The sequence below is a fragment of the Gekko japonicus genome, unplaced genomic scaffold (genome assembly GCF_001447785.1).
Source record: "Gekko japonicus isolate JY-2015 unplaced genomic scaffold, Gekko_japonicus_V1.1 scaffold1022, whole genome shotgun sequence".
NCBI lineage: Eukaryota > Metazoa > Chordata > Lepidosauria > Squamata > Gekkonidae > Gekko > Gekko japonicus.
This window is the reverse complement of record NW_015177040.1, coordinates 217,038-231,790: the sequence shown is the minus strand read 5'-3', so window position 1 is coordinate 231,790 and position 14,753 is coordinate 217,038. Positions and strand designations below refer to the sequence as shown.

Sequence of the window (14,753 nt, the reverse complement as noted above, 5' to 3'; positions counted from 1 at the left end):
GGAGCACCAGACAAAGATACCAAAAGCAGCCCGTCTGATGCCCCCCCCCATTCTTTCACTCAAGCCTCCAAGGAACACCCCTCTGCAGTCTACTTCTATTGCTGCACTACTCTTAGAGAAGATCTACTCATCCTGCAGAGTCACAAGACCACATTTTCCTGGACTGTACCATTCAGGCTGCAAGCGGGGAACTGCGTCTTTAAATGTCTCTCCCCCACCCCCAAATATCCCAAACCCCTGCACATTAAAACTGTAACATTTCAGAAAGATGGTTAACCGAGAACCCTTATCACATCAGAGAAAGTTTTCAATCCACAAGGATTTCTATTCTGAAGGGGAACATTCAAATATGCAGATCTCCAGTTGCAGTATGAATGGTACAATCCAGTCAAACTTGGACTATGGGATCCACCTGCATGTTCAGGAAGGTTCTGGGCCAGTGTTCAAGCTACATTCCCTGTCATTTAAGCCCTTTGTTCCGTCCTCCACAGACAGGAGGGGGAATCGTCCTCCCTGGCGTCAGTCATCCCTCTAAATGACCTATTTGGTATCCTATTAAACTTTGTATGCGATAGTGACTGGTTCCGGGACTCACCGAGGACACACCGCTGCGCATGCTGCTTCTGGCCGTCCTCCGCCGGTGAATCTCTACCAGGCTGTCGATATCTTCCTCTTCCTCCTCCTCCAGGGAAAAGACACGGAGTTGGTTTCAACCTCGAAATCCCTACACAGCACCAGCCCAGCAACACACACAAGGGCAGTGCTGACCCAAGGCTTTTGGCTCTCTAACAAACTGAAGGCATACCCACGCACCACCCTCCTTCGACCACACGCCGCGCCGGTCAGGATATCAGTCCTCTGGTTTTTAGCCTTTGTTCCATCTGTGCTACTTCCCTTTTACAACTGCGTCCATCCTCCACATCGCTGCTTCTAAGCCGCCTCTGAAAAACTGCAGACCATGGCTCACTCTTCAATGCTTTAGCATGCCCAAGGCAGGCACCTGTGGGTTTCTGGTACCCAAGCAATCGCTTATTCTTATTCTGCTTCTCTCATTGGCCTGGCTCGGCTTAAAGGACTACCTCTTCCCCGATCTCTCTATTTCATCTTAAAATCGACTGAAAGAACACTCTCAGTACTACCCTGCACTAAAGTAAAACACCCCAGGAACACAGAGAGCAATTCTCCACAGCAACCCCAACAACTCTGCAACTCCCTCCTGACAGAGATTCACCATTTCAACATTGAGGCCCGGCACAGACTTGCTTCTGTCTCCGAGAGACGCACTTTCACTGCTGGGCACCTCCGGTCGCAGGTCGATCACTGATTTGGTGTATTCTGCAACAGAGGCGGCACAAGGGATCAGAAAAGCAGCCGTCTCAGCATCACAGAGCTGGGAGGGGCCTGGGACCACTGCCTAGATTTACTGGCCATATTTCTATGCCACTTTTCTCCTGAAACACAGAATTCAAAGCGGCTATTGCGACAAAACTCAAAAACTGTATCCGCAAGAAACCACCTTCGGAGACAAAAAAAAATAATACAATCAGATATGAAGAACAGGGAAGCAAAATAAAGAAAAAGGTGACAATCTGTAGGTCAAAGTAATAAGCAGCCTCTCCCTTCCCAGTCTCAGGCCTTTACATCCTCTCCAGGCAGGGGGCGAAGTTACAGCTCTGCAGGTGGAATGAGGAGCTGTCAGTCTGCAGGCCAAGGTGGTCAGGAGCCTCTTCCTTCCCAAGACTTCTACATCATCTCCAGGCAGGGGGCACGACTGCAGCTCGGCAGGTGGAATGAGGAGCTGGCCATCTGCAGGCCAAGACGGTAAGCTGACCTTTTTAACCCATCAAGAGGATTAGACACCCTGACCTGGATAGCCCGGGCAAGCCCGATCTCGTCAGATCTCAGAAGCTAAGCAGGGCCGACCCTGGCAAGTATTTGGATGGGAGACCTCCAAGGAACACCAGGGTCGGGAGGCCAGAGGCAGGCTATCAAGCTACTTCTCTGAAGGTCCTCCATGTCCCTGCAGGAGGCGCCAGAGGTCACCATGACTTCCAGGCATGGGCACACACCCGCACACTCACAAAAATGCACACACAAAAATTCCCCAAAAAGAGTATTAGTCAACACGGCAAGACATCAGACAGGGGCTTGTCCAAACTTCCTTCTGAAAAGCCCTCAAAGGAAGAAGATGCCATCCTTGGCAGCTTCTTCATGGCTGTTCCACACACTTATAGCCAAAGGTAACTATGAGGGGAAGGTCCATAGCTCCGCAGAAGAGCACAGTTTTATAGGCAGAAGATTCCAGGTTCAGTTTGTGGTATCTCCAGTTAAAGTAATATCAGGTGATGCACAAGACCCTGAAGATCTGCTGCCAGGCAGACGAGACAAGACTGACCTTGACAGGCCAATTGTCTGACTCTGTATAAGGGAGGGGTACCAGATGTCCTCTGTTTTCGGTGTCCATCCTTTTTTGGGCTCTTTATAAAAAAGCTGAAGAGAATGTCCTCTTTTTGGGTTGGAAGGTTAGGAATATTCCTAGTTAGTAGCAATTAAATAGGAGAGGTATTTAAAATGAGATGTGTCGTATTGATCACTTGTTTGAAGTAGTCAGTCGAGAAATACGTCCTCTTTTTTTGCTTTCCAAAATATGGTAACCCTGTATAAGGTCTACTTGTGCGCAAGCATTCAACTTTTTTAAAAAAGCACAGAAGAGTGGCTCCTGAAGCATCTCAGGTTAATAAGGCCTAGAAAACCTGTCCAAGATTTTGAAAAGTTGCTGCTAATCAGCGGATAACTCTAGAGAGATCAAGAGAGGTCCTGCATTAAGATTGCTTACCTGAAGATCTCTGACTTCTCCTAGGATTCTTCTTGAATAAAGTTTCACCCTCATCGGCTGAAGCAGTACCTCGGCTCCCCAGACGAGTTTCCTGGACGGGAAACAGTCAAACATCCCCTCATCCTTCATACCATTTTATTTACTTCACGTGTATCCCACCTTTCTCCTCAGTGGTGGTCCACAGCAAATGACGTTGTTCTCCTCCCCTTCGTTTTACCCTCAGAAAAGCCCTGTCAGGTGGGTTAGGCTGAAAGTGACTGGCCCAAGGTCACCCAGCAAGCTTCCATGGCAGAGAGGGAATTCAAACCCAGGTCTCCCAGATCCTAGCTTGACACCCTAAGCATTACACCACTGTTACAGGCAGGACCCAGAAGTGAGCCACATTCCTCGAGCCACATGCAGCTGACGCCAACTTTAAGAAGCACCAAGTCCTGTTGTGCTACTTTCTAGCTGTGCTCATGTCTTCAGATAAAGCTAGAATGTCATTCTCGCTGTATCTGAAGAAGTGAGCAATGACTCACAAAACCTGTTATTTGAAGAAGTGAGCAGTGACTGAAGAAAGCTCATCCCCTGCCACAAATGTTGTCAGTATTTAAGGTGCTACTGGACGCTTGCTCTTTCCTACTGATTGACCTAAAGAGAGAAGCAGCTTGTTAAACAAAAGGCTTTTTGGCTCGGTGATCTGGGTTTGAAGTTCATATCAATAAATGAGAGTCTTCCGTAGTAAAATTTCTGTGTGTGCCCCAAGAAAACCCCTGGGGTTTAGGTACTTTGTCTGCTGAAAATAGTCTGTACATGCTCAGGATCTTGGGTGATTTCCTCATGGGGATGGGCTTGTGTAAGAGTTAAGAAAATCTGTTACGCCTATTGGTATAATGCTACATCAGTGTAACAATATTCTAGACAAACATGGATCAATTCGCCTCCTTCATTTTTCCTGCGAATATTCCGAGGGACCATTCCCTCACCCAGAGCAAAAATCCACTTGTTCTCTGGCATGTTCATTGGATTGGGAGAAGGACACGAGGAGAGATAAATTTCCACAGCTGGTACTATGGAGTGGGGGAAGGGCAGATGAAGTCAAAAGTAAGTTACCAAAGGGCAATAGCACAATAACCAAACCCCGACACAGAGCTGGGGAAGAACACTAAAAACCAAGCTGTTTATCCAGAAAGCACACCAATACGAAGTCAATTCCAAATAGACAAGTTCATCCATCCATTACTCATTTGTGGAAGTCCCGAGAGAAGTAGAAGAGTGAACCTACACTGTCTGAATCGGAAGGAAGAGCCTCTCTGGAGCGGACAGAGATGGTCAAGCTGGATGCGTTGGACCCTGAAGGGCTGAGAGTTTTCGTCTTCTCTCGCCTTGGGCTGCAAGGAAATACAGCAAAACACAAGCACAATCAGAGAAGGACATGAGACTCCTCCACTGGCTATTCCCCTTTCACACCGCCCAACCATTTCAGATCCATCAGACCACAACAAGCTGACTGGCAGACCAAGGTGGCCAGCAAGCATGAAGGGGAGGCAGTCGTTCTCACCTGGCTGCTATGGGAGCAGAGGCAGGATGGTACCCATCTAGACTCATGTTCTCAGTCGATTCCGTGTCACTCTTTGCATCTCGTGGCTCCACAGAGTCTGAGGCCAAGCTGGAAGGAAGACCAACAAGGACAGCCTTGGGGAACAGCAGAACATGCCCTGACTTGAGAGGTGGGGAGGGAAGAGAAATGGGACCAGGAGAAGGACCTTAAGCCCTTCTGCTGCCAGGGCCACCAAGAGACTGGACAAGAGATACATCCAAGCTTGCTTAGCTTAAGAAAAGCAGCCAGGATATTTTCCCTCCATCTTAGCCAGAGTTAACATGACCTGTTTTAAAGAAAATTATAGGTTCACAATGTCACCCAGAACCAGGGGTCATTTCCTGCAGGAGCGCACAGGAGCGGAGCTCCGGCAGTAAGGAGCCCAAGGGGTGGGCACATGCAGCAAGCCCCACCCCCTGCTCCCAGCAGCCCTCAGTCAGAGCAAGAAGCAGCCAGGTAAGTTGCAGAGCCCCCCTCCCCCGGCCCGCCTTCGGGTACAAGCTCTCCCTCCTCTGTGATGGCAGATCTGCGCATTCCCATAGCTAGCAATCCAAAACAGTCCAGTGGCACCTTTAAGACCAAGTTTTATTCAGGTACAAGCTCTCCCTCCTCTGTGAGGGCAGATCTGCGCGCTCCCCCCCCCCCAATCCAAAACTGTCCAGTGGAGCCTGAGTGGTGGGTGTTGCCGGTGATGTCAGGGGGTGTGGCATATGCAAGTAAGTTATGCTAACAAGTTATGCTAATGAGCTCCTGCACCTCTTTTTCTACGAAATGACCCCTGCCCGGAACACTACTGCAGCTTCTACTACCGTGCATTTAAGGAGCTCTTTAGAGAAAGTCCAGAGCCCTTCCCATACAGCATCTGAGGGTGATGGCCAATGAGATACTAAAAGAGCCATGACTGAATTCTCCAGTGCATTTTTAATGTTACATCGCAGCCGCAGGGGCTGCTATAGGATCAGAGCTGCGCCACTGGGGATGGGGAGGAAGTGTGGTTCACTTTCCCCTGTAGGTTCAGAACAGCCCCGAAGCTCCTATCTGCCCCAAGTAGGAAAACATATACCCTGTCTGTAGCCTGTAAGGTTTCCCCCAACAGACCTCCGAGGTCAGGAAAAAGTGTTAGCACCCCACGTCCCTCCAATGCTGTGACTCTGATATGAATTTGGGTGGATCAGTGGACAGATACTAGTTATCCAGCAGAAGAGATGCTGAGGAGCTAGTCACAGATCTTTCACCTGTCCAGGTTGCCAACTCCAGGTTCGAGATTTGAGCGTGGAGCCAGGAAGAGGGAGGCTTAAGGAAGGGCGGGACCTCGGCAGAGTATAATGCAACGAAGCCCACCTTCCAAAGCAGCCATTTTCTTCAGGAGAAGTGGAATAACTATTTTAAATAAATAAATAAACAAGTGAGCTATGTAGTCTGGAGGTCAGTTGTAACTCCAGAACTCCAGTCCCCACCTGGAGACTGGCAACCCTATACCCAGCTCATCCCTCAGCAACCCTCACCAACAGCTCTGCCAGGTAGGCCAGTATTCATACCTGCCTATCCCAGACTCACAAACGGAGTGGAGCCTCCCCTCCTCCATTCTTCCAGATCCACCTATCATATTCTACGCAGATCAGCCTTGAGTTGGGAGTGTTTTGAGAGTGAATCTCTACAGTCTTACCACACCATATGACATTTCCTTTCTCTAACAAACTACAGCCCCGAATCCTGAAGCTAGCATCCTTCCTAATGGCTGCTCCCTGCTCGGCTGGCCACGATCAGCCCACGATGAAGAATACTGGGTTTTCCAGCCTTGGATTCAAAAAGGCACAGCGGCATCTACAGGAAGGAGACTCACCTGGGTTCCTTGCGGTGCTGCTGGGGGCTCTTTTGCCCAGCTTTGGGATCACCAAGCTGGGCCTTTTGAAGTAGGACTTGCCCCATCGTCTCCCTTTTGTTAGCTAAGAAAGGAAACAAGAGTCAAGGAAAGCCGAAGGTCGCAACCCACAAAGGCCACCCTCCGCACCCAGGAAAGAGATGTCTGAATTTGAGAATGCTTTGATGAGTTCCCAAATTTATCCCCCCTGGATCTAATGCTCTGAAGCATGTTCCCTCAGAACATAAAGGGAAAGCATGGATATGAGGGAGATCTGGGGAGAAACACACTGATACAAGCAGGGTAAAACTGATCCAGATAGCTCAAGCAAGTGAGCCAGGCCAGGAGTGTGCAAAGAATATGCACTGGCGATGGTATCAGCCATGAGGGAGGACTATTTTGGAACGATTTCCACTTCCCTACTTTCTTCCACAAGGATGGCTGTCAAGATACCTCACCTTGTGGCTTGCGCCGCAGGGACTTTCGAATGAGGTCACTGCCCAGCCTGTTAGCAAAACGGTTTACTTTCTGGTCATAGAACCAGTCCCCAGTTGATTTCTTGAGCTCCCTGAAGGGAAAGAACAGAGAGCTTCAACAGATCACTCAGAACAAGCCTATGGTCACTTTTCACCACTTCATGCGAGCACGAATTCGGGCATGCACAAACAAAAACCGAATACAGCACTGCAAACATAAATCTAAACCAGATTTTTGTATAATCACCACATTTTACAAGAGTACGAAACTAGAAGTTATTGTACAATTATTTAAAAGCAATCAAAGAATCTTCCTGTTTCAGTGGGAGGGTGGTATAAAAGTTCAATGAAATAAATAAACATATATCTGCATGTTAACAAACAGGGGTCGTTTCGTAGAAAAAGAGCTAGGGGAACTCATTAGCATAACTCATTAGCATATGCCACACACCCTGACATCACCGGAAGTGTGTCATAAGTCCTCACCCCCTGACATCACCGGAAGTGTGTCATAAGGCCACACACCCTGCCCCCAACGGTCCTGGCCGCCGCCCTTGCAGCTCCACTGCCGAGCCCCATGAGGGGCCCGGCGGTGGACCTGCAAGACCGGCGGGAGTGCAAGGAAGCCCCGCGAAGGCCCTCCCTGGCCCCAGGCAGGCAGGGGTGGGGAGAGGCAGGGAGGAAGCAACTTACCCTCCCTCTTCTCCTGCCTCCTCCTGGCTGAATGAGGGCCGGAAGTGGGGCGGCCGGAAGCAGAGGGCAGGGCTTCGTCATGTACCCCGCCCCCCCGTACCTCACCCGGGGGAACTGCGATCCCCCGCGATCCCCCCCAAAATGACCTCTGTTAACAACAATAAATTCCATACAGCAAATCCCACATACAAACTTGTAAACATCTTAAACATGCCAAATCAAAGAAGCCCCAAAACTGACCAAGTGAAGTGGGGCATGCTAAATGAAATCTGTTGTTATTTAACACAGAGGGATATCAGATGTCTTTCAATACCTTCATAAAAGTTAGCTGATGAAAAGGGCTGTCCCTGAAACAGAAAGATCACGGGATTCCTCACTGTATTTGAACCTGCACATTTTGGAATTCTTAAAATATGAATATATTTAATCTGGCTTTCTGCAGCAGTACATCCAGCTTCTGTGTTTCTGGTCCTGAACACTGCAACCTTAATTTAAAAAGAGAACCAAGTTCGTAGCCCTCATTAATTTCCCCGAACATGCCCAATGAATTCTGAAACTGTCATCCTTGATGTTTTGGGGATTTTGCAGAAGCGATCATCTGGTGGTCGAAATAAAGTGCCGTCCTAGGTAAATGAAGAACACAGGAAAGATCTGATTGCCAAGCAGGTAAATCAGAGATCCTGAATTCAGAAGCAGGAGCTACTAGATCCAGATGGAACCACGAAGGGTAGAATCCCACTGGCGGCCTTTTAAATGAAAAGCAGAGAGTCCAAGATGTTAGAAACGAGGCTGTACGCGTAGATCCAGAGACAGAACAAAGGAAGATACCAGGATGGGAATAGGGAACAGTGAGAGCCGGCTGAGGCCACCAGACTTACGCCTCCTTGGTGCAGACTTTGCAGCGCCAGGAGCTGTTCACATTATAGGCACGGCAGTCCCGACACACCAGGTGGTTGCAGCCACGGCAGGTGTTGGCTTTGGGGTTGATCCGGCCCAGGCTCTGCTGGCAACGGGCGCATGTCCGCTCACTGTAGCGCTGGCTACCCCTCTTGGCACCTTTCCTGCGGATCTCCAGAAGCTCGTTCTTCAGGCGCCTGTTGGGAGTGGCAGAACAGGAATGACCCAGGATCGAGGCATGGCAAAGGTAACCCCGAACCCCTCCCCACCCCACCTGCTCCCAAGACACAGATGCCAGTCGATTCAGGCCAGGCTTGCCTTATTCATTTGGAATACTGTGTGCAATTCTGGTCACCACACCTTAAAAAGGATATAATAGCTTTGGGGAAAGTGCAGAAAAGGGCAACTCGAATGATAAAGGAGTTGGAACACTTTCCCTATGAGGAAAGGTTAAAACGCTTGGGGCTCTTTAGCTTGGAGAAACAACGACTGAGGGGTGACATGATCGAGGTTTATAAGATTATGCATGGGAAAGAGCAGGTAGAGAAAGAGGCACTTTTCTCCCTTTCTCACAATACAAGAACTCGTGGGCACTCCATGAAATTGCTGATCGGTCGGGTTAGAACGGATAAAAGGAAGTACTTCTTCACCCAAAGAGTGATTAACACTTGGAATTCACTGCCACAGGAAGTGGTGGCGGCTACAAGCATGGACGGCTTCCAAAGGGAATTAGATAGGCATATGGAGCAGAGGTCCATCAGTGGCTATTAGCCACAAGGTATAGATAGGGACTCTGGGGCAAGTGATGCTCTGTCATCTTGGTGCTTGGGGGGGGTCAACAGTGGGAGGGCTTCTAATCTCCTGGCCCCACTGCTGGACATCCTGATGGCACCTGGTATTTCTGGCCACTGTGGGATACAGAGTGTTGGACTGGATGGGCCTTTGGCCTGATCCAACATTGGCATCTCTTATGTTCTTATGTTATGTTACAGAGGACAGCGACGGCATGGCATGGCACGGCTCTCAGGCCAAGCTCATACATGCAGGAGAGCACGGTAGGAATGAAACGGGGGAAGGACAGACTGCAGAACGCAAGGGGGAAGGACAGACTGCATCACTTCAGGCTACAGGTGGTACATTATGGAGGTTTACAATTTGGAATGTGCTAGTATATAAGACAGCCAGCATGGGACAGTGGTTAGAGCCAGACTAGGAGACCCAGGTTCAAATCCCCATTCTGCCATGGAAGCTTCCTTGGGTGATCTTGGGCCAGTCACGGACTCTCAGCCTAGCCTACCTCCCAGAGGAAAAGAGGGCAACAGTGTTGTATGTGGTCCCCCAATAAAAAGAAAAGCAAGAATATATATCTAAATTAATAGCAAAGTGAAAGGGTAGGACCATTCCTATTGGTGTACAGTCCTCTATTTGCAGGGAAGGAGATTTTATACATATGTAAATCAATGTTCCCTCCAAGCTGAGTTAGTGTGAGTTAGCTCACAGTTTTTTAGCCTCCGGCTCACACATTTTTATCTTTGATCAGGAAGTTTGCTCCAGAGCAAACTAATTTATGCAGTAGCCAAAATGCTCGCTCACAACTTTAATGCCAGTAGCTCGCAAAGTAGAATTTTTGCTCACAAGACTCCACAGCTTAGAGGGAACATTGATGTAAATATATGTGAGGAGCTGCGGTGGCTCAAGTGGTTAAGATGCTGAACTGCAGGCTGTGAAAGGTCAGTAGTTCAGCAGTTCGAGACCCGGGTGTCGCATGACGGAGTGAGCTCCCGTCTCTAGTTCCAGCCCCTGCCAACCTAGCAGTTCGAAAGCAAGAAATTGCAAGTAGATAAATAGGGACCACTTCGGTGGGAAGGTAACAGCGTTCCGTGCGCCTTGGTGTTTAGTCATGCCGGCCACACGACCACAGAAACGTCTTCGGACAGCACTGGCTCTTCGGCTTTGAAACGGAGATGAGCACCACAACCCTAGAGTCGGATTCGACTGGCTTTCGAGCAAGGGAACCTTTACCTTTTTAAGTATATGTGTGTGTGTGTGTGTGTGTGTGTGTGTATCCCTGTGAGACCAGAACTAGACTTCACATTACACAGAATAAACAGGTTGAAATCTGGGCTGCACCACTGCACTAAGGGGTGGTGGTGTTTCAGATGTTTTGAATGCCCTTTCCTGTAAAACGGCTCCTTATATGCAATAAGCTAGCACATCATGGAGAGGATTTCCACTAAACCAGTCCACAAGTTCGAGACATGAAGAGGGATATTAACTTCAGTTGCTTCCATGCAGAGCTTCTGCATACCAGACTGGAGTGAGGTTTTACATTGCAGCATCCACACAATGTTGTCCCCTAATCACTCACTTTCTTGGTTTTCCCCGCTTTTATTATATTCTTTTTCTCGAAAGTTTAAAATCACAGCCAGTTCACACACCACGTGGATGGCAACACATGCATTTTTTAAAGGCTTGCCCGCATCAGCACCATTTTCCTTGTGTCAGCCCCACCCCCATAATAACCATAATTTCTTCCCATGCCACTAACAGGCCTTTTTTAAAATCAACAACTGCTAGATCAGTATAGGGCAGTGTTCCCTCTAAACTGAGTTAGTGTGAGCTACCTCACAGATTTTTAGCCTCCGGCTCACAGATTTTTGTCTTAGCTCAGGAAGGAGGGCTACAGAGCAAACTAATTTATGCAGTAGCCAAATGGCTCACTCACAACTTTAATGCCAGTAGCCCACAAAGTAAAAATTTTGCTCACAGCTTAGAGGGAGCATTGGTATAGGGCTATAACTTTATAACAAATCTACTGCCACAATCTACAGGTTCTTTTTAATTTTCAATTTTCATTTTAAAAAATTCTCCAGAAAATGAAAGAATCCAAAGTGGTTTGTAGATCAGACAGTAGATTGTTATAACATTATTGCTCTATAGCAATCTAGCGATTGCCAATTTGTTCAAAAGCCAAAAATCCTCTCCAGTGATGGGGGAAGGAAATGATTGCAAAGGGGAAGCCATTTTGGTATGTTGTAGCATAGTAAAACAAAAGTCCACTGGCACCTTCAAGATAAACATTAAGTTCAATACGAACTTTTGTGAGTCACCATTCACTTCTCCAGGAAGAAATAACAGCTGTGAGAGCAGTGAGACAAGGAAAATGTGGAGGAAACTGTGTGGAAGCTCTGTTACCACACTGCATTTAACTCTGCACTCCCAACAGCAGTGAAAGGTCCACAGAGAATCACCACTGTGTAATAAGAGCCTTAGAAGCCCAGTCACCTAGTGGTGCATAACGCTAAAAGAGCTAGAACTTCTGGCTGCCAGACAATCTTAGGATCTCCTGGCTATTCTACACACAATGCCATAATATCATCATCATCTTCCTTAGAAGAATATTCAAAATATGTCACATGCATACCCTAGAATCTAAAATGGCATATTCCAATATTCAACCACTTCACCCTGCCATCTCGTTCTGCATAATGTATAGGAGAGAAATTCACAAGTCACTCCCACCTGGTGAAATCACCAGGAAGGACATTATCATGGGCAGCGGTTTTTGCATGCTGCCGGGAGAAAAAGAGATTAACAGGCAATTATACAGAACTCAGCAATCAAGCAAGGAGTAAAGGAAAGACAACAAATCACCAACAAAGCCACCACCCCACCTCTAATTTTTATTACTGACGGTGCTGTATAAATAAAAGCCCGGGGAAGAGGGGGAGGAATAGAAGCATTACAAGGAGTCTACACTGATCGTAAAGAAAAAGCCTCCACAAAATGCCACATTGCTCTTCTCTACCAGGGCCCTGACGGAAGAAGAAGAAGAGAAGAAGAGATTGGATTTATACCCCGCCCTTCACTTGGAGTCTCAGAGCGGCTTACAAACTCCTTTCCCTTCCCCTCCCCACAACAGACACCCTGTGAGGTGGGTGGGGCTGAGAGAGCTCTGACACAAACTGCTCTTTTTCAAGGACAGCTGTGCCAGAGCTTGTGACTGACCCAAGGTCACATCAGCAGGTGCAAGTGGAGGAGTGGGGAATCAAACCCGGTTCTCCCAGATTAGAGTCCGCACACTTAACCACTACACCAAAAAAGGAGGAAGGTCATAGCAAAGGACCATTAACAACCATGGGATAGAACTGGGTAACTAGTCTCTACCTCCAGTACTGGTAAGAGAAAACTAACTTGGCCTCCACAACCAACAAGGGCCACGTGAATGGAGAACACCCAGAATCCTCTGGGACACAAAGGGCAACCCATCAATCACCAGCCGCGTAACCTGGCCCTGCTGGGTGTTTGGTAACTCCTGTTTTTTGCCCTTCTAGGCAAGAAATCAAAATAGGAATTGAATCAAGCAGTCGATGCTGTGCACTGCTTGGGCAGGTGTCATGAGTCACACAGGCCTTCTGCAGGCTATGTTCCCATTCCACAGGCTCCCCCTATTCTTTATGCACACTTACCTGGGAGTAAGCCAAACTGAACCCAACATCTGAGTAAACCTACACATCGTTAAGTCTTCTAACACATCAACGGTGGCATTTTTGACCCTGCAGTCACTTTCCTAGCCTTGGCATCTTGACACTTAACCAAACCTTGCTGACCACGTCCAGCTCCCCATTTTGTCTTCTCACCTAATTCTCCTCTCCTCAGTTTTCCGGAGCATCTCATCCCGCTGGAGGACCTGGAGGATCAAATCCCTCTCGGCCTCCGAGAGAAAGGACAGGTCAACAGCCTCCGTCATGGCTTCAAGGTGGGAGCCGCCTCCCCCTGTCCTCGAGTCTGGCTGCAAATTCTAGAAACTAGAAGAAAATTAAAAGTATTATGGTCAAAGCAAGACACTTCAGGCTCATTTAACACACTGACGGGAGCCAACACAAGCTAATTTCTCCTCACCGCTAGAGCAGGGGTCCCCAACATTTACGAGCCTGTGGGCGCCTTTAAAATTCTCACATGAGGCGGTGGGCTTCACTACAAAATGACTGCTGCAGCCAGCAGAGCTACACACACGGAGGAACCCCAAGTGCAGGGGGGAAGAGAGCCGGCAGAGCTACACACACAGAGGAACCCCAAGTGCAGGGGGGAAGAGAGATAACTTTAAAATCCACTGGGAAAGAGAGGTAGAAGAGAATAAAACCAACACTGTGATAGGAGCTATCGCTGAAATAACACTATTTTATCTGCACAGTCAATCATATAGTGGCCAATCAGAAGCCTTGCTGGGCAAGACCCCTACATGACTACACCCACTTTCTAAACACACTTCTTGGGCACCAGGAAAGGGGCTGGCAGGCATCACGACACCCACAAGCACCACGTGGGGGACCCCTGACTTAGAAGAAGAGGAGGAAGAGGAAGAGTTGTTTTTTATACTCTGCTTTTCACTACCCAGAGTCTCAGAGCAGCTTACAATCGCCTTCCCTTTGAGGTAGGTGTGGCTGAGAGAGCTCCGGGAGAACTGCTCTTGAGAGAACAGCTCTAAGAAAACTGTGATTGGCCCAAGGTCACCCAGAAGGCTGCATGTGGAGGAGCAGGGAATCAAACCTGGTTCTCCAGATTAGAGCCGGCTACTCTTAACCACTACACCAAAGAGGCAACCAACCACCATAGCTAAGCTATGTGTCTGATTTTGAAACAAATTATTGGCCCTTATTTGCTACAACTTTAACTAAGACTACTGATCAAACACCTAAGTTCAAGGATCCATCTTGATTCTTTTTTTTTATAAGTCCCCAGAGGGAATTTTTTTTATTTTGCAAATACTACAAAAACTACAAAGAAATATTAGGGAAGGGACTACAACTAAGGATAAAGGAAAGCAAACCACACTAAACTAAAACCCCAAGAGGAGGAGATCTTTTCACTGTTAGTAAAAATGTTAGTACAATTAGTTTTAGTATCACAATATACTTGTAGAGTTCTTGCTTATAACAATTCACTATTTATATGTTATTTTGTTAATTGTTATGAGAGAAGTCTCTGATCATCTTCTTATTCTTCGCTTCAAAAGGCCATTTTCCAAGTCCTTCTGCCTTTACTTCGGCTTTCTGTCTCTAAAATCGTATACCACTCTGGCTGGTCCCGCACCCTTTTCTGCCACAGAATCCTCTTCCGTTCCCGAGGTAGCAGAGTCACTAGACTTCGTTTCTTCCTCTTTGGACTCTTCGTCTGTCCCCAGCTGCCGTCTAAAAAATTCTTTGGCTTTAAAAGTGGAGTCTATCTTCTCTCTTCTATTGTTGATCTTAAAGATGACACCCTCCGAAACCGCCCACCTGTACGATATCCCATTAGTTTGAAGAAAAGAAATTAAGTCCTTGTAATTTTTCCTCTTTTGTCTAATTTCAAATGGAATGTCCTTTAAGGTTTTGATGGTTACATTTCTCATTTTCAGTGGAGTTGCTG

The 14,753-nt window shown here is 47.7% G+C and overlaps 1 protein-coding gene across 1 annotated transcript in view; it reads right to left on the bottom strand.

Moving 5' to 3' along the window:
- SYTL4 (synaptotagmin like 4) overlaps positions 1-14,753 on the bottom strand; it is a 36,484-nt gene that overhangs the window by 10,665 nt on the left and 11,066 nt on the right. The window contains exons 2-10 of the mRNA XM_015428023.1: positions 12,986-13,153; positions 8,327-8,542; positions 6,738-6,847; positions 6,262-6,364; positions 4,380-4,487; positions 4,104-4,209; positions 2,837-2,927; positions 1,232-1,335; positions 596-682 (exon numbers count right to left, since the gene is read on the bottom strand). Of these exons, the coding sequence (XP_015283509.1) occupies positions 596-682; positions 1,232-1,335; positions 2,837-2,927; positions 4,104-4,209; positions 4,380-4,487; positions 6,262-6,364; positions 6,738-6,847; positions 8,327-8,542; positions 12,986-13,095 (1,035 nt within the window). The 5' untranslated portion in view covers positions 13,096-13,153. The remainder of the gene's footprint in view (positions 1-595; positions 683-1,231; positions 1,336-2,836; positions 2,928-4,103; positions 4,210-4,379; positions 4,488-6,261; positions 6,365-6,737; positions 6,848-8,326; positions 8,543-12,985; positions 13,154-14,753) is intronic.